Genomic DNA, 20414 nt, shown 5'->3' on the forward strand with positions numbered 1-20414 from the left:
AATGTAATATCTAATGGAGCATTCCATAACTACTAACATTTATGGTGGCCCATCTCAGGCACTAAAAGCATGGCATTCTTGCCACAGGGGCTCAGAAACCAGACACAATAGATAATTGCCTACTGAGCGCAAAACACATAACTGCAACAGGTTATCGGTCATGACAAAGGAATTCCATAGAAAAGATGGATTAAAACGCAGGACAGCATTTAAACACCTTGAACATAAAAGCAAGTCTACTCTTCCTGCAATCCCTAGCTTCTTACACCACATTATCTTACAAATTTTGCGGCAGGTGCAGAAATAATCATTTACACAGTTTCCAGCCAAACAGCTCTACACCCAACAGCAGGTCCATCTCCGATGCTTATCCCACCGTATTCTTCACACAGACAATCCTCTCAACCCGGCCTTATGCAACTATGTTTCTCTTATTCCACACATCGTTAGGTTGGTCCTCCTCTAATAACTTAAAGTCCCTCTGTTAACATCCTCTTCTTGCAGAAATTCATCCAGCGTTTGCTCCTCATCATCTCCATCTAAATTCCCTACCTTCAGCCTAGATTTCTTTCCCACTTATCAACTTGTATTCCCACTTCCCGTGCACCATCTCTGCCTTTTGCCCCCCGCTCTCAGCTAAGCATCCAAACACTGGCAATAGTCCAGAGCCCCAAGGGAAGGGAACGATTTGATAGTCCCTGTCTATGGTATGTTCACTACTGATGGCTCTTTTAGAAAGGCAGTAATAGAAATTAAGGAAAACAACAACACAAAAACCCAGTTGATACTTCTAAAACCTGTTTCAAACTGGCTAAATTTGAATGGATCTTTTAGTCAAAAAAGCGAAAGCAAAGAGACCTTGCCATCTTTCAGGAAAAGTGCTAGGTCACTAAGAAGAAAGTTGCCCTGAGTTATCAAATACCAAACCAGCTCCACCACGTATTCAGTCTGTGAAAGTAGCTAAGCAAGTATAACTGAAGGTTAGAAAAAGTTCAACATGGAGGTGGGTAAAGAGCTTAGAAAACTTCAGAACAATCTCATTAAATAAAGCAGATATATTACAAACCCTACTTCCAAACATTGCTCTCTCTTACTAGGTTTTATTGCAATTTCTTATTACTCCTATCTATACAGAATCTACTCCAGGTTCACTTCTGATTATCCTTGTTATTTTCCTTCACTTTTGAGTGTTATAAAAACCAGCACTATTTATAGATGGAGCATTCATTTCACTAATGACTGATTTGACCTTTCTGTTTAATGTCAGAGGACTTTATTTCAGAATTAAAACCCTCAGCATCTACAGTTGTCTTCAGAAGCCACCAGGGCATGAGCAACATTAACTTACAGCTTGATTTCACATTTACTTCAGAAGTTTAAGTTAATAAAGAAAAAAAACCCCAACAAACCCTATTTTTAAACACTATCAAAATGCACAAAGTATTACCCAATTAGAACATAGACATGTGTACTTCAAACGTGCCTAAAAATTTTTTCGTTTATGTGAAGAACAGATGTGTCTGTCCATATTCTTTAACTAGAAGTTACTTGTGGATATTAACATGACTGCTTATACGTATTGGTATATCTAAATAATGTGCTGAACTAAAAATCTCTGTTTTGCAGTGTGTTGACAGAATGGGTAAGGTGACAACTGTATTAAAATCATTAAATGCCATAAAGCCTACGGTCAAGTAAAAGATAACTTGCCTCTATTTACATTACAAATTTTCCTCTATTTACACTACAGATTGACGCACCAGTAGGAAAAAAAAGTATTTAGAAACAATTAAAAGCGTTATTTACAATTTTTTTAGTTGTACTTATACCACTTTAGTTGTACAATACTTTCAATATGCACAAGCCTAATTTTATACGAAAAAGGTAGATATAGTCAGTTTTATTTCTTTACTACATGGAAATGGAAAACCAAACCTGGCAAGTTTTGTGTTTCCGTTCATAAGTTTTTCATTCAGGTAGAGAAAGCCTCTATCATTTGGTATTCGGATTTGTTTGTCAAGTTGGCACTAGTACCGTACTACAGAAAATGGAATCTACTGTCTAGCTATAGCAACTTAGCTTTTACAATATAGATACAAGTACCAACGCTAAGGAGTTTGCAATTAACTTATCATGAATTTTTGGTGCTAGTTACATGAAATAGTGAGTAAAGGAACCACTCCTTCCAGTAACTTCCTCCTCTGAAAAATTTAAGCAAATCAGAAGGACTTCATATGTTCCAAAAAAAAGCTAATTGGTATCTGCAAATTTTTAAGAAATGTGCTTATAATAAAAGAGGTTGTGAATTTATTCTGCTTTTCAAATGGGTCTTTCAAAGATTAATAAGTGTTTACTGGAACTATTTAGTAAAGCAGATGATAAACAATCATAAACAACATAATTCAGCACTAAAATCCCTTTTATTATTAAAAATGACTACAGAAAATTTCTTTATTAATTTAAAAGCATCTATTAAATGGAAAACTTTTAAATTAGATTTATACTGAATAGTTATGCTTCTGAATATGCAAAGCAGGTGGGACTGTTCCTCTGGTTTTTAGCACTTCAAATATAAGTTTTCAGACAGGAAGTTATGGGTTTTTTTCAGAATAAAGGCAACAATATTGTTTCAAGCATTAGAAGACAAACACTCAGTGTTAAGAGTGCTTTCAGAACCCACTTTCACATTCATGCTTTCCCAACAAAGTATTGTTTGGGGCAGACCAATTTACTTCTCACCTATATTAGGTTATTGATTCCCATAGAAATATCATAATAGTACCCTCCAGTGTATATAATTATATCAGTATATAATTAAAAATTTCAAAAGTATAGCTTTTAGGACACTTCATAATGGCAATTTTAGAATTAAAACTGCCAAGCAGATAGCACAGGTCATAGGTTCTTTCAGAAAGATTAGGAAAAACTTAAGTTAAAATAGTTAGATATTAAAATAGATATTAATATAAAAATAAATCTTTTCTCTAAAGATCTCTACTCATTCTTTAATTCTCTTACACACCCCCCACCCCAATTTTAAAACGCCACTCAAGGTAAGTTTTAAAAGGCCAGATAATTTGGCCATTTTTGACATGAGTCGGGTTATTTTAACAGAGAATAAACACAGATCTATTGCGTAAAATAAGCTTTGATGATAATATTACATGCAGAGAGGCCACCAGCTTCCATCGAGAGGAAACGCACCAAAAATATAATCAGAGAGTCTGACACCAAGCATTCCAGCATCTGCAGGTTTAAATTATTACAACAGGAAAATCACCTGTGATTTGAATGAGTTACTTTCAAGAAGAAAACTATCTACATTTATGCATTTAAACCAAGAAGTGGGAATCAAAAAGAAAACACATTGTAAATGTTCTGGTACATTAGGTTTCTAGATTCCCAAAGCAAAGCAACATAAGAAAATTAACCATTAGAAATCAGTAAAGAGACTAGCAATTAGCTTATAGCAAGCTGTTTCTGACTAATGATGTTTCCCCTTTAGCTTTCCCAAAATCAAATTTATGATTTTTCCCTCATTTTATATAGACAGTTCCAGAAATATCTGCAATTACACACACTATGTGCCAGTGTTCATCACAAGACAGGTTGTAAAAGCAGTATTCTCAAACTTTGGAATCACATAACCAAATAAGGCAGAGAATATTCACTACATTATGTGGCCCCAGTACAGGAGACACATCGAGCTGTTGGAGCGAGTCCAGAGGAGGGCCACGAAGCTGATCAGAGGGCTGGAGCACCTCTCCTATGAGGACAGGCTGAGAGAGTTGGGGTTGTTCAGCCTGGAGAAAAGGCGGCTCTGGGGAGATCTAATTGTGGCTTTCCAGTACCTGAAGGGGGCCTGCAGGAAAGATGGTGAGGGACTGTTTATCAGGGAGTGTAGTGACAGGACAAGGGGGAATGGGTTTAAGCTGAAGGAGGGTCGATTTAGATGAGATCTTAGGAAGAAATTCTTTCCTGTGAGAGTGGTGAGGCACTGGAACAGGTTGCCCAGAGAGGCTGTGGATGCCCCATCCCTGGAAGTGTTTAAGACCAGGTTGGATGAGGCTTTGGGCAACGTGGTCTAGTGGAGGGTGTTCCTGCCCACAGCTGGGGGGTTGGAACTAGATGGTCTTTGAGGTCCCTTCCAACCCAAACCATTCTATGATTCTATACATTAGCTATTGCTTATAGCATTCAAGGATACGTTGGCAGATGTACAGAATGAAGTAACAGTATGTTTCAGAGTCCAAGGCAATTTGTCTCAAAACTATTTGCAGGGCTGTGGCCTGATTTCTTGAAAGAAGACCTGTAACTGAGTGCACACAAATTTATTGTTTATTAATAATCCTTTTTTCCCAAGTAATTAAGTACTACATTTTTGGCTTAGAAAGACAGCATTAGCCCTAAATGAGCATTTGGCAGTTTAGGATGTTTTAAATAGAAACAATCAAGTTAATTAATTAGAAAAAAAGACATGTAGCAAAATAATTGCTATCATAAAAATTTCAACTTTAGATAAAGCACTCTCGATACACCTATGAGAGCTTATGTAGAGACAGTCTGATCAGTGTTCACCTAGTGACTCATGCTAAATTTAAACTTCAGCTTGGTCCAAAGTATTTGTCTGAAAATGCTGACTGCAATGCAAATCAACAATGGCATAAACAAAACATGCCTCTCTAGTGTCTAGCTTTAAATAGATGAGCTGTATTGGTACCCATCCCTACGCCATTTCTGGGTGGTCTTTATCAAGTCCTTTTACCTATCTCGGCCTCAGTTTGCAGCTCTAACACTTTTTCCTCCATGGTTCACCTTCATGTATTTCAGTTGTAAAATCTTCAGTATAAAGACCATATTGTGAATAGTCTTTGCTCGATTAAACGGTATTCTCTCCATCTCTCGTCTAACACATCTGAAACGCATTTCTGAGAAAGAAATTGAATTGAGTGGACTAATGCAAAGAGAAGTTACTTTTTACCTCCTTCACTGTAAGTCAAAAGAGTCAAATCCTGTAAAAATACTTTTTTCGTTATGTAACGTTGATGTAAATTTTTGAGTTTGAGGATATGACGTTTTTAAGACAGCCTTCTGACTTGATGACCCTGCTTTGGAAATGCTCACCTGGACTGCCAATGCTCTATAAAATACACCTGATGTTAATCTGTTCAGACAAGCCTATTATTATGAGCTTTCAGATTATTTTCTTAAGCTAGCTGTTAAAAAGAACTCACACAAGTGTGAGTAATATTACTAAACACCCAGTAGCCCTATTCTAACAAGGGTCACCACATTTTCTCCTCATCTTTCAGTCTATCTCAGTGCACATATGAACAGCGTCATTGATGGTAGGTAGGTTGACTAGACCATTTCCAGACATCCCTTCTTATCTCAGCCACTCTGTGAACTAGATACTCCTCCCTGGAGCAACATGCACTTAATACACACGCAGAAGACATTTGCACATTTTGTATTTACTTTATCTGTAAAGCATACATAGACCCTTTGGTAAAAGTTTTGTACTGCAATATTTTTTCATGGATTATATAAAATTCCTGGCCTGAATAAAAAGTACTTACTGAATTAAAAATTATAAGAAGCCAAAATTTCTACATGAGGATGCTTTATTCAAAAACAGCAGCAGCAGCATTACTATCTGAAACAGTCTAGTTTATATCTCACCAAAAAAGATTAGTATTATCTTTGTTCTGGTTAGTGGATTTGTGGATTATAAAATCCTTACACAGTTAGCCTTTCATGAAGTAGTGTTAGGGATTAAAAACATCTTTATGAACATGTTCTCATATAATGAAACCATAACAATTCAACTTTATTTTACCCAGAGCAGGAAAAACATGCCAATTACAAGCTCTGTTTTGAGGGTTTACTATCAGCAGGTTGAAAACGGGTTAGGCAATAAACTAGCAAAAAGATTCTCAGCCCAGAGAGGATTTTTTTTTTTTTTTTATGTCAAGCACACTTTAAATCTCCTAAGCTGTTTATAATGATAGAGTTGCCAAAAATAGCCCAGCTAAAAATCATGGAATTGGCTGCATCTGTTACAGAATACAAAGAGCCCCAAAACATTGCAGAATATTAGAAAAAGTTCTTTAAAAACCCTCAAAAAACAACAAGTAAAGATGGCATATTCTGGAGGTTTGTTTTTTATTTGTAAACAAAAATCAGTGCATCAATTTTAGGTATAACTATATCTTCAAACTCACGAATAGCAGCATTGCCTGTGAGTAAATTGCCTGAGAGGACCTATTCTTAATGAGGCTTTGTTCCAACTCAGAAATGGTAGTGGGGGTGAATACCGAGTCACAAGAATCCTCTCCTCTCCACTACCTCTACCTGAACCAACCAGTAAGTAATAGACTCCACTGAGAAATATGAATCACACTTCTCTCTCTGCTGGTGTAGGAAGGTTGCACTGCCCCAGCTATGCTAGCAAGGAACAGAGTTAAGCAAACAGGAGAAGCGTTAGCTGTCTTCTGCAAAGTCTATGCAGACTGCACAGAGCGACACACAGGACTAGTTGTGGGCTCACTGCAGTAATATCAGCACCTTATTTTGGCCCTCTTTGGCAGAGTGCATTTAGAATTACAGTACAATCAGTACTGTATAGACAGTTACATACAAGTTGGGGCTTTGTTTTGCCCTTTTTAAAAAGTTTGTATCAGTTGACTACTTTTCTGATTACTTCTACGAGTCACTTGCCCAACTCTGTACAGACTAACACAAATTAAAGATGACATGGTGAGAACACTAAAGGTGTTTTTTGGAAGAGGCAAAATGAGACTCAAGGTGCAATTTCACGCTTGGTTAAAGGCAGGCTACAACTGCTGCTACTAAGAGAGGAGTCAACCTTCTCTCTGTGCTTACATTGGCTCTGGCAATCCTGAAGCTGCATGGCGAGTTGCATCAGCTTAATAATGCAACTGAAAATGAACTGTGCTCCCCCCCAGCCCCAGTTCCTGAGCAGTTACTGTGGCTTATGTGAGGGAACTGTGATAAATATGCAGACAGGACCAGATGATTGGTGACTTTTCATTTTGGCAGCAGGCAGTCTTGGAATAACACGTCAGTCGTGAAATATCAGATATCACCAAGAAGGTATTATTTTTCAGCAATGTATGCCTTGTTCACAGTTGGTCCAATTTTCAAAGGGTCAGCAAAAAACAATTTACCATTCCCATCTTAGAAGCAAAAAATTATTTTAAAGAAAATTATTCTATGGTAATATTTTCACCAGTTTTCTTCTCAGAATGAATTATTTCCCTTGAAATTTTCCTCAGGTTGCTGTAACATAACACATATTTCAGCCTCAGATGTTATATCCTTGCTGTTACAAGAAATAAAAGTCAGGATCTTTCTATGGGGAGTGCTTCATAGAAGCCTCTATTCACGTCTTGAGATATGAATATAGATGTAAATCTATAAAAGCTCCCGGCACTGCCCACACAAATATCCTGGCTTCCACCGCTATTTAATAGAGTAACTGCCATATATCATTAGCACTTCCTGGAACTCTCTAGACATTCTTTAGGCTGTTAGCTGTCATAAGAACCTTTGCGCACTCTTGCAAAAATTGATCAGTCTGTGATTGATCTACATAAGCAAGTTAGTCTTCCTACCTTTACCTACCTGTGAGTTTCAATATATTAATCTTACAATACTACTTGGAATGCTCATCTATGCTGCCCATGCAACTTAAACAAAATTCCCAAGGATTTATAGAACTGTGTTAGAATTGGTTATTACATGACACTGATTATGGTAAGCAACCATATATTTAATTTTCCAGTTGGAATTTCCATTTGACAGCTTCATGCAGCAATGTGCCAGAACTGAACATTAAGATTTGACTACGCGCTAAAGCAATTAACTTAATCCCCAACATTTCTAAGCATCTTAATTAAATTTATGGACTCTTTGCTCTCTCATTCCCATGCTACTAAATAGGGGGAGGAAAATAAAAAAGCTCTCTTTCCAAAATTACCATATATAAATTGATGTACATTGCATATCTAGCAGAAGATAAAGCATTTCGGAATTCATTTAGCATGTGAAGAAATTAAGTTTAGCACAATATCTAAATGTGCTTGAACATACGAACCAGGTATGTAAGTGATAGATAGATTCATCGTGGTAAATCAAAGGCTAAATTGCATTGTGTATTTCACAAAAAACACCCCAACCAAAACAAAGTCACAACCACCAAAGGAAAAATACAGTATATCTACCATAAGAAAAGTTGACTCCAGTACTCGTTTGTGAACACTGAATTATAAATAGGTTATAGGATTGCTCATACAGTAATAGAAAAATAAAGTCTCACATGCTATTTTCTCAATCAGTGATAGAATTAACTATAACAAAACAGAATGAAGTCACATTGAAATCTTCAAGAAACAAATTCTAAGTCCAGTCTGGAAAACATTCTTCTGAATGAACTATAAAACTATTTTCAGACTCAAGATGAAGAAAATGCAGCCCTCCTCCTGATTCTGTTGCAAACTGAATACTAGAGTACAGCATCATGAAGAACAGGAAACAATGCTTTAATGGTGAATGTGAAATTATTCAGAATAAACATTAGTTCGTAGAAACTAATTAATCAAGTAGAAAACATTATTACGTTATTACTTTTGGCGGTTATTTTTTAAAACCCCAGAATCTTCAAATTGGAGATATTAAAATAAAATAATTAAAAAAAATCAGAAGTAGCCAACTCATAATTACTGAATACAACATTCCAGAACCAACTCTTTACAACCATCAATGAAATTCACTAAAATATTAGAAGGAAATTGCAATACATTACATTGTATACTTAGTGATAAATATTTCAGGAAGACATTTAACACTACTATGACTTACCAGCAGTGAAGTCATTACTTAAATCTATAAACGCATGAGAGTGGGGTATATACATTTTACTTTGAGTTTCCAATGCAGCATGCCATGATAAGTTCCTACAGACAAGAACAAAAAGCAATATATTTCTGTTAATCATGATAATATGTTTTAAAAAAAATTTGTGAAATTAAATAAAATTGAACAGAAAGCATGTTCTCCTAATGAGAAGCTAAAATTACTACATAGCTTATAATATACTAAATAACTGGAGTTATTGCTTGAAAGGTTCTGCAAAGGATGATTCATAGCACGTGGGCTTCAGTTAGATTTTTAACTTTCTAAAGCAACTTGTTTTGTACATGGAAAAGTTATCACTGCCCGCAAAGTGAAATTTAGTGCCTAGACTTCAACTGTAAATCTTGAGACACTGATCATTGTCCTCCCATTTCCTCAAGTAGTTTTACGATCAGTACTTTTGAAATCTGCTGTAGGATTAACAAAGATGAACAAAAATGGACATAATCTCATGCTGTTAGAGCAGCTCATGCTTGCTGCATGTAATGGATTTTATTTTCAGTCACTTAAAAATCAACACAAGAATTAAACTGTCACATTACGATGGAGTACAGGCTAATTATGTCATTTCCCAAGCAGATGATACTTTTATTTATTTATAAACATACATGCCCTGCTGGTTTCTGTTCTAAAAATGACTGAACTTCCAGCAAACTTCCCTATTAGCAGCACATTGAAACATAACAAATCCTTCAGAAGTCATAGCTGTTGAATCATCAGATATGCTAGCTTCAGAACCCTTGGCTAAACACACTCAGAAAAATCTCAATATGCACTGAACAATAGCAGGACAGTAAAATTACTACTGTCTGGAATGACTTGGTTTATTCCAGTGACATTACATACATATTACTTAAGTCCTTATCTTCTGTGACTCATTTCATGGTAAGACAAAACCTGAGCTTCTGATTACTTCCCAGAGATCACAACTAAGTCTTAGAAGTGTTAAAAAGAATCAATCTTAAAATGAAACAAATCTCTCCCATTTTTCTGCATCTTCAAAAGCTCATAATATTTTTCAATTTATAATCATTGCAAGGTGTTCAGAAGCACTTTTGTGATTTTGAAATCTCTGTTCCATAAGCCATCAATTTAAATAAAAGTAATGGTGATAAAATTCAAGTTGAGATTAATGACCAAAAACATATTGCCAAGAAGGGTATAGTTTCCAGTTGCACATGTTATTTACCCTGCATCGTTTCTGAACGATCTCTGAGGACAGGAAAATAGCCAGTTAGGAACAAAAGGTATGGATTTGTTAAGATCACTGACGGGGTGTGGGGGCAAAGCCTTATTTAAACATTTCTTAAGGGCCATGGAGATGCAGATAGAAAGCCGATATATTGTTGCCATAGAGACAAAGTAATCATCTCATTGACTTCTTCAGCAGTAACGCACCTCTTTTGAAACAACGGCTAAAGACAGACACATAGGACTGCAAAGACTTCCTAATACACTTTCTTTTAAAATAAACTTAAGTATTAATAATAAACCTAGAACAGCTGTGACACCGACACCTGGATTTCTCCTGAAACGCAGAGCTGCAAGTTTCTATGTTAACATTACTAAATAACATTCAAGACAATCCTATCAAGTTCCACTTAAAAGCTGCAAAATAGCAAGTTAGAAGATGCAAACTTCTTCAAACCACTGATGTAAAGGTCCAGTCCTCTAGGAAAACAAGCCCAGTTCCTAATTTTTCCAATTATTCATTGGAAATTATTATCAACCAAAAGAAAATAGTTCAAAAAGAAAATGTCAACAGGGGTTTTCATATCATCAGAAAGCTAAGAACAATGTATTTATTTTTGACATTTATAATCCAACTCACATCCTAAAAATAATTTCTGCTGTCTTTTGAGCACGTTCTTTGACAATTGAGAGAAAAATCTCTAAATCAGGGAAAGAATTTAATTCAAGTATCCTTCTCTGGAGCCTTCTTTCTTTTTCAAGGAATGCCCAAACCCACAACACTATCAGTGAAGTTCTTCCTTACAAAAGTTAGACTGAATGTATGCTCAGCTCAGCAAAAGGCACAGGAAAAGATGTACAGACTCCTATTTTTAGTCTTTAAAAAAAAGAAGTCATCCTTTTCAACAATGAAACTTTTACTCAGAGTCACACCAGTTTGTGCCCTTGAATACACAATCCTAATAGCTATTAAAAGCCAAAGCTTTCTTTTTCTTTATCGGATTACAATTTTCAAAAGCAGCATCAGGAAAACTGAATAGAACATGAACTGTCCTTGTCTAGGGTCCAGTAGTGTTTTTAACAAATAACTTACAACTTATTTTCAAAAGACAGATTTAAAGCTCTTTGGCATCTTGCCCAATATTACAGACATTGCTACTTTTAAATTTTTTGTTTAGAGACTGGTTCTTCTGAGTCAGTAGAGATCCATTCTTTTGTTACACTTTGATGTCAGCATTCATACTCAGAACAGTTACACAAAAACAATCCTTTGCATAGTCCTTACTAACCATTTAAATACACCATTAAAATAATCATTTTTATCTCAGTATTTGCTAGCTAGTCCCATTCTAGAAATTCCAGGGCTAGCAGAAACTTTAATAATGAAACTCTGTCCCTTTTACTGCAATCTCATCTCTTAAGACTTGACTAGTCTACTTCTATTTGCTGGAGTGGCCTTAGCCACTCCTTAACACAAAAGATGTGATACAGAGAACATCACTTGCATGCACACTTATATTGCTACTTCAAGTTGCCTCTGCCTTTTGTCTCTTTATGAATCTCTTCCCCCAATAAGCATACCAAATATTTTCCTTAATATTGTGGTGGGTTGACCCTGGCCAAGGGCCAGGTGCCCACCAGAGCTGCTGTATCACTCCCCTCCTTCTCTAGGCAGGGGAGAAAATGTATAACAAAAAGCTTGTGGGTCAAGGTAAGGACAAGGAGAGATCACTCACTAATTATCGTCACAAGCAAAACACTGAACTGAGAGAGGGAATTCATCTATTTTATTCCTAAGCAATACAGACTAGAGGAATGAGAAATAAAACCAAATCTTAAAACACATCCCCCCACCCCTCCCATCTTCCCGGGCTCAACTTCACTCCTGGCTTCAACCTCCTCCCCCCCAGCGGCACAGGGGGACGGGGAGTGGGGGTTACGGTCAGTTCCTCACGTGGTGTTTCTGCCACTTCTTCATCCTCAGGGGGAGGACTCCTCTCATCGTTCCCCTGCTCCAACGTGAGTCCCTCTCACAGGAGACAGTCCTTCACGAACTGCTCCAGCGTGGGTCTCTCCCATGGGGTGCAGACCTTCAGGAGCAAACTGCTCCAGCGTGGGTCCCCCACGGGGTCACAAGTCCTGTCAGCAAACCTGCTCTGGTGTGGGCTCCTCTCTCCACAGGTCCACAGATCCTGCAAGGAGCTTGCTCCAGCATGGGCTTCCCACGGGGCCACAGCCTCCTTCAGGTGCCTCCACCTGCTCTGGCATGGGGTCCTCCACGGGCTGCAGGTGGAATCTCTCCACCCCCTCATCCTTCCTCCATGGGCTGCAGGGGGACAGCCTGCTTCACCATGGTCTTCACCATGGGCTGCAGGGGGATCTTGCTCCGGTGCCTGGAGCACCTCCTCTCCCTCCTTCTGCACTGACCTTGGTGTCTGCAGATGTTCTTACATCTTCTCACTCCTCTCTGGCTGCAAAAGCTCTCTCCAACTGTTTTTTTCCTTCTTAAATATGTTATCACAGAGGTGCTGATTGGCTTGGCCTTGGCCAGCGGCGGGTCCGTCTTGGAGCCGGCTGGCCTTGGCTCTATCAGACACAGGGGAAGCTTCTAGCAGCTTCTCACAGAAGCCACCCCTGTAGCCTCCCTGCTACCAAAACCTTGCCACACAAACCCAACACAAACATGTAGCTTAATACCTTTACACTATGCTTTTGATTTCCCATGTTGTCTAACCTTCCCAATTAGTTTTGTAGATAAATGAGACCTGAATTTTGTTTTTAAGTTTACCCCAAACTCTTGCACATTTTCCTCTTGCCATCCCTTGTAAGATGTATTCCAGTACTTCTTGCATCATCAACCCGTAACTTCATCTATTAGACTAAATGCAGCTTAAATTCTACAGACGCTACTTAAAAATGTTGGTTTGTACTTTTGTACAGCACAGAATTCCTTAATATAGATAATACTAAATATCAAAGTGCACTAAACAAAGGAGACTATAAATGTTCCAAGAAACAATTATCCTATTTCTCACGTCAAACAACAGGTTTTTTGTTTTCTCAGCTCTCATGGAATGTCTGCTTCCCCTACAAAGCAACACTAGAAATTAGATGCAGAGTGCCATAAAATGTTTAAAGATAAACACAGAAATCAGAGAAGATGCATATGTTTACACAGTTCCAGTTAAATATGACTCTTATGCCTCTTTAATAAGAACAGAGGTGGATGCACAATGTATATGTTATTGAAATTCATGCTAATAAACAAACCCTTAGCTTACCCGCCTATCAATATCTGTGGCTTACTTGAATCACTTGTGACACCAAAGACGTCAGGTATCAAGTCTCCATTAAAGCTGAAAATGCAAAATAATTTTAGTATCACCTTAGTCATTATAGGCATAAAAATTAACTATTCTTAAGTTAATCTGTGTTTGGTTACCTTTTTCCCATTGAGCAATGAACCATTTTCAGCTGTGTAGTCTCTAACTTTTGGCTCTTGTCCAAGTAGGTAGTAGTACGCTTCTTTCAATATTTTACACTATGCCATGCATTTAATTTTCCAGCTATATTTCCCCCCTCTCTTTTGTTCAACATTTTACACAGAGAGAAGTACACCATGAAAGGGATATTTGCTTAGTCTGATAAGCCAGTAAGGTTTTTGTTTTACAAAGTTCACAAAAAAAAAAAAAAGAAAGAAAAAAGGCTCTCTTTCTCTATAAAATACTGAAATTTAAAAAAAATAAAAACTTATTTGTTACTATTGCCAGGATATAATATACGTTTTCTAAAGATGACTTACGTTTTGTCATTAGACCAGCTGACGTCACACAAACTATGCTATTCTTATAAAGAGCATGTTTCAAATTTTAGCTTTAAAATATATTTAAGCTGCTCTTAGTCACCATTAGAAATGTTGTTTTCTAAAAAAGTAGGTCATACTTACTCCATTACTAGAGGTTCATCGTGGAAAGTCTTATTTAACATAGTTTTATGGTTAAGATCTGAAAACAGAAAATATTCATTTGATTCAGTTACCAATATGTTATGACATTTACATTTTAAACTTAGACATAATTCTTTTATTAATTTACAACCACCAATTTTATGATTTAAAAAAAAATAAAAATCAGCCACCACTGAGCATAAACAACTAAACGGCTTCCTGAAATTATGCAGGAAAGTGGAGTTACAGTTAAAGCGCCGAAGCTGCTTCTCTCTCCACTAAGCTCTTCAACAAATTATTCTAAATAGATCTTAATGAAACCTATTTCTAAGTATGATTGCAATCACATAGACACACAAAATCTGAAATAGTTGGGATGAAGACAATCTAAAAATTTAACGTTTGTACAGAAGAACTCTGTTTAATGTTGTGGCACTGTAAAAACCCAAACATTCTTAATCATATACACTGAGTGTTTGAAATAAAGATTAGAGGTACACTGCTTAAATGGGAAGTGAGGATTTTAAGTCCTAATCAGATTATCAACTCTCAGACTTCACATGTCATCCAAACTCCTTGCCACATCATCCCCATTTCCTTCATCTCTCCACAATGTCTGTCGTCTTTCCAGTTTCCACATTTTATATGACAGTACCCTCCTACAGACTTGTCACCCTTCCATTACCCAAGTAGGCACCACATACCTTCCCAGTAGCCTTGCTACATACCAACCATTGCCTGAATTTTTAACCTCTGACTCTTTTCTAAGCCTCACAGGCTCATTTGTGCCTCTTCCAATATTTGTTTATTCAGAAACAAGACAGCATAAATTAATCCAAATCCTTCACGTTCTTCCCAATACTAGAGATTCCTCCTCTTCTCTTAATACCTGATCCAGGGCACCTTCCCAGGTTGCTTGTTTCACCTCTGATTAAAGCCAGAAGCAATAGTATCTAAGGCCATCACTTGCCTCAGCTGTAACTATTTTATAACACAGTTGTTTATAATAGTGATTATTCTTCAGTTGTTTTTCTAGAGTTTAGAGTATCTTCTTCTGCTTTTCCATCCTTCTTCAAACCCTAAACTCTTCCCAAAACCCTTTCCAGCAGAGTCAACAGAAAACGGAAGAGACTTCAACAGTTCACATAGTCCATGACTCTACCCTACAATAGAATCAGCTATACCTAGAACACTGCTAAAAGATTCTTGAAAACTTCCAGTGATAGAGACTCTAGAAACCTCTCTCCCAAAGAAGTTGGTTTAACAGAAATAAGAGTGTTCTATTACTTATATTGGTAAGTTTAGGCCTGGTATTTTGAAAGCATATGCACTAAACTTTATACCAAGTGCTCAGTACATTTTAAATTCAAGATAAATCTTTTGAGGTAATCTTTGTGAAGCCAACATGCATAATGGAGAAGCCAGAGAAGCAGATCTTTAGTTAGCAGGTTACTGTCAAACAGTAATACTGTTTTGTTACATCTTTTGCATAATACAAAGCCAGAGTTTTACCTTTGTTCTCTTTCATTCATTAATAAATACAGTTTAACAGCAGGATAGTATATGGGTATGAAGCTGAATAGCTGCTAATCCCTATTTTAGTTTTAAAAACTATTACTATGCTGTACAATGAGTTATAACTTTCTGACAATACTCTGAATTATTAAAAAGCCTAACAATCTTATTAAGAAGCAGTCTCAGCAACTCACCTAATGTTTGGTTGTGCCCCCAGAAAATAAACACTGAAAGTTCATCTCTGCCATGATTTTGTGCCCGGGTGGTCAGGAGGACATCCATTTGTGAATCACCATCATAATCTCCAGGCACTACACTGGTTATGGTAACACTGAGAGCTCTAGAATTATAAAAACGAACATGAAATGCCACATGCAAATAATTGTACTAAAGTCTGCAAGAAAATTGAAAGTACTTGTGTGTTCAAAGGCTTGCCTTTTCATCCCAATTATTATTAGTTGGTCCAAAGCGATATTTTCCTTCAACAACCTGGCTTTTTTTAAAGTCCTTATCTATTGCAAAAGTAACTTTAAATCAAGCATTCTGCAGTCTCTCTTCCTCCAAGGAAGGATGACATTTTTAACTCTAAACTTCAGATAATAGGCAACTCTATCTAGACTTCATTAAATCCCTTCATTTGTTGTAGAACCAGTCCTCAAAAAAATGTGTTTCAGAGAGCAGGATCTTTGGGTTGCACTCCAAGGGCAAGACGACAAAGCAACAGAAATAGTTCAAGCAGCAGGAGTTGGACAGACAGCTAAAGCTTTTTGAAGACAGTGTCATCTCCTTCCATCTTCTGCCATGTCTTACTGCTCCTCCCTATGTTTGTTTGTTCCATCTTTTTTTTCTTGGTTACCTACTCAGAGACTTTGCTTTACACACACAAACACCGATCGTCCTGTTAAGAATTAAAAGCAGATAATTTCTAACGCACTAAAGAAATTAGCTCCTTCCAAAATAGGAGGGAATAAACATACAAACATATAGAACAATAAAAGATGAAGCTGAGCTACAAGAGCAATTGAACTTTTAAGGGACATAACACTGTTAGTAAGCATTATTCATAAGCCATAACATATCCTGTAATACTATTGTGGTTAAAACCATACCTACATATGTACATGAACACACAGCTTGTTTTACATTTATTAAAAGTTGATGCTATTTTTAAAAGCCACATTTAAACTTTAGGAAGGAACAGATCTCTGCACAGAAATACCAGAACACCATTCTCCATATCCCTTTCTAAACAGATGATATTGGCTGGATTCCATTACTAACTACAGCAACCAGAAGAATTTCTCTGAAAACATGTCTTGGGACAGAGACTAATACTACCTGCCAAAAAGATGTAACCTATGATATGGATGATAGTTTGCTTTACTAGGAAATAAAGTCCAGAAAAAACAAGTCATCTGCAAAAATATTCCAAGATATGGGTATTTTTAACACTAATTAGAGGACAAAACCCAAAGAACAGAAATTTCATAAAGGGGATTGTGGTGTGGCATGTAAGTCACACCTATTAGTTAACAATATGAATGACAAAACTCATCTCCCCAAATTCCATCATCTGACTTACAAAATCCAAACAAATCAAACCAAAAATGTATCACGAAATTAATTGGGCAACTGGCCAAAGAACTGGAGCTCTAAGGGCAAGTTGAACATAGTCAAACAGGTAACAGCACAGACAGCTCTAGTCATGTTCCCACTGACTGCTGAGATGCACTTTCAAGAAAAACGGCCACTTCCATTGTTTCACCATTGAATATCTATACTTACTTCATTGGTAACTTCACACGGGGCTTAAAGTAGGGTTCCTTTTGGTCAGCCAAAAAGATAATCAGCTCATTTCCTGCAAAAACAAGTTAGATCATGTATAATAGAGGAGGATTGTAAATGTTTTATACAAAAAAAAAAAGGCATTTAAAAAGCTATGCCAGAAATAGTCATTCCCCACATTAGCAAAAACTTTGTAAGACTTCCCATACAACTACTTCCTCCTCATTCCAAAGGGAGCCAAAGGAGCACTTCTCCAACACCTATATATCGTTTAAAAGAAAACTTCCTGTAATGAGTTAAGAAACATTACATGTGGAAAAGTGGTAGGCATCAGTTCCATACAACTAATTAAAGCTTAAAAGCTAACTCTAATTAATTCTTTTAATACCATCTCTGACCTAGCAGGATCTGATACCGCTTTCCCAAGTTGAGAGACAAAAATACTTTAAATGAAACTCATTGAAGTAACCTGGTTACCCACAGCATTTCTTTATTTAGAGGCAATGATACAAGCCACTATCATTTAATTACTTCAGGAAGACCTAAATAGAAGCCCTTATTTTATGTTGCAAAAATAATAGAAATTTGGGGAAGAAAAAAAATTTTAACCCGAATGATGAAATGTATTTTCAGTCAGTAAACCACAACACATACTCACTCACTTCTACAAGTAAATTAACAGTTCACAGCTAGAGAAAAAAAAAGATTACTTATCCTTTATTATGTTTGTTTTCTGCATTCTCCAAGAAACTCACCTATAGCATCCCAAACTGCAAGAACTAGGTTACCTAATCAAAAACAATTCTACAGCTCCAGACCCAAGCTACCATAGTGTATTTCAAGAGCATCATTCTGTGGCAAATTTCACAGCTGTGAAATAGCTGAATACAAGCTTCCTGGCTATGAAAAAAAAAGATAATCGCCGTAAACATGTTTGCCAAGGAGAATATGCCAGCAAATGAGTAAATGAAAACAAACCCTTTGAAAATGGATAGGGGCAACTAGTGCAGTCCCATCTGGCAAGCTAATAAAGCCTGGGTTGCACTACACATTCACAGATGATTGAAAAAATTGGCACACAGTAAGGTGAAGAAGCCTGCTGGCTGCTTAAGCTTTTGATAATAAAGCTGTGGGTTGACTGCTAAAACTTGCAATTCTGATTTCACACTATAGACTTTCACCTGCCTTTTTATAATCTATGTGGTAAAGTAACGATGATGAAGCAAATGTGTTTTTACAAGTCAATTATACCACTCAGAAATGAGATTTTATGGTCACTAAAGATAGATTAATGAAATTTCAGCTCAGTGCTCATCAATAGTCAAAACAAACTGATGCCTGGAAATTTAGATGAACAGAAAACAAAAATCACTATGCCACTACACCAATCCACAATGCACAGGTCCTAGATGCTGTTTGCAGTTCTTGTCCTCTCATCTCAAAAAGAATACAGAAGAAAGGCAAAAAGTACATAGGAGGGTGAAAAAAAGGAACAGTTTCCATGCAAACAACAATTACATAGATCAGAAGTCTTCAATCTGAACACCTAAGTGAGGATACCACAGAAGTTCTCAGAGATTTCCCAGTGAAATGTAGAAGGTGGATAGGGGAACGATTACTCACTGCCCTGTACCACTAGAAGAAGCATCAAACACAACTAGAAGGTGGTAGGTTCAACAGGCAAACAGCATGAGCTTCCCCACTTATCCCTGCTTTGCGCAGACACTTACAAAACAGGTAAGTGTACACACAATCCTATTTATTCCTATATTGTAGTGTCAGAAGTTGACTAAACCCAGCATCCACTGGTAATTTTGAATTGTTCTTGCAACAAGACACTTTTGGATCTAAGTTACCTCTTACGTGTAGCTGCTTTGCTCTCTCTTACAACGCTCTGAATACAAACTGATTTTTTTTTTCCATGTATCTAAGCATATGAAACATAACTCTCATTCAAATAAGTAAAGATCAGAACAGTAATATAAATCCAGCAAAAGGCCCAAGGCACCATCCCAAATTCCTTATTAAGGGTCAGGATTATTAAGAGTGGCCTGCTTTACCAGATCACTGTTCCTCAAACTCTAGTATTATCTCCAATGCTCACTTCTTCAGCACTATTTGGAATTGGCTACCATTTATTCTACTACTTAGAATTCTACTATTTTGCATTTGCTATTACTTTTTGTTTAGAGGGTGTGCTATAAATTTTTCAAGCTACTTTTTATCTAGACTTAAATTATGAAAAATAAGATTTTTGAGTATGTTATTTCTGGCTGATTTTTACAGAGAGTAACAAGTAGGGTAGCAACTATAGCAAGTAGTGCTGCGCAGAAGCGAAGCAGCAGCCATAAGTATAATTTCTGAAACTTTTAACTATTTGCATTTTTATATGCATTCACCTAAAAGATAAGAAAGCAAAAAATTAAATCTCTTATCACTGACATTCATTTAAAATCTAATCTTTGAGGGTATTGTTTCAGTAGATGAGCTAGTGGAGCATTTTCAAGAAGCTATGCATTTAAACATCTCAACTAGATGGGAAATTCACTCATGCTTTACCAAAGCTACTTATAGAAACATTGCTGAGATTGAAGGAATAAAAAAGGTGAATTTGAGAATAAATTTATTATCTTAATGCATGGCTTTAAATCAGTAAAATAATCCAAGATTAACATCTGCAAATAACACCGACCGCTGATAATAAGCTCTGATTTGGGGTCTGCCATATTGGAAGCCCAAACAGAAACTCATGGCAGACGACAGCTGCATGGAATAAATTTATCTAGCCTTCCACTTTAACATAGCGTTCAAGGTAGGATAACGCACAATTTATCCTCTTTACGACTGTGAAATGTTCATCTCAGTTTCCCAAAATACTGTGAAAGCAGGAAGTGAAAAAACAATTTGCGACCATTCACTTTGTAGGACAAAGTCGTTAGATTATTTCACAACCATAAATTCAACTTTAATGAAAAATACTTCTTGCCCTGTACGAAGTCACATATTAGTGCAAGTTGCAAATACCATTTTCAATACAGGA

General features: G+C 36.7%; 1 protein-coding gene across 2 annotated transcripts in view; it reads right to left on the reverse strand.

The window, feature by feature from the left end:
* The window catches only part of ITFG1 (integrin alpha FG-GAP repeat containing 1), an 82337-nt gene that overhangs the window by 60832 nt on the left and 1091 nt on the right, over window positions 1-20414 (reverse strand). For both annotated transcript variants that reach the window (XM_075765897.1, XM_075765898.1), the window contains exons 2-6: window positions 17375-17447; window positions 15784-15929; window positions 14075-14132; window positions 13410-13484; window positions 8884-8978 (exon numbers count right to left, since the gene is read on the reverse strand). In XM_075765897.1, coding sequence (XP_075622012.1) covers window positions 8884-8978; window positions 13410-13484; window positions 14075-14132; window positions 15784-15929; window positions 17375-17447 — 447 coding nt within the window. The remainder of the gene's footprint in view (window positions 1-8883; window positions 8979-13409; window positions 13485-14074; window positions 14133-15783; window positions 15930-17374; window positions 17448-20414) is intronic.

Source organism: Balearica regulorum, chromosome 13 (assembly GCF_011004875.1).
Source record: "Balearica regulorum gibbericeps isolate bBalReg1 chromosome 13, bBalReg1.pri, whole genome shotgun sequence".
In the NCBI taxonomy this organism is placed as follows: Eukaryota; Metazoa; Chordata; class Aves; order Gruiformes; family Gruidae; genus Balearica; species Balearica regulorum.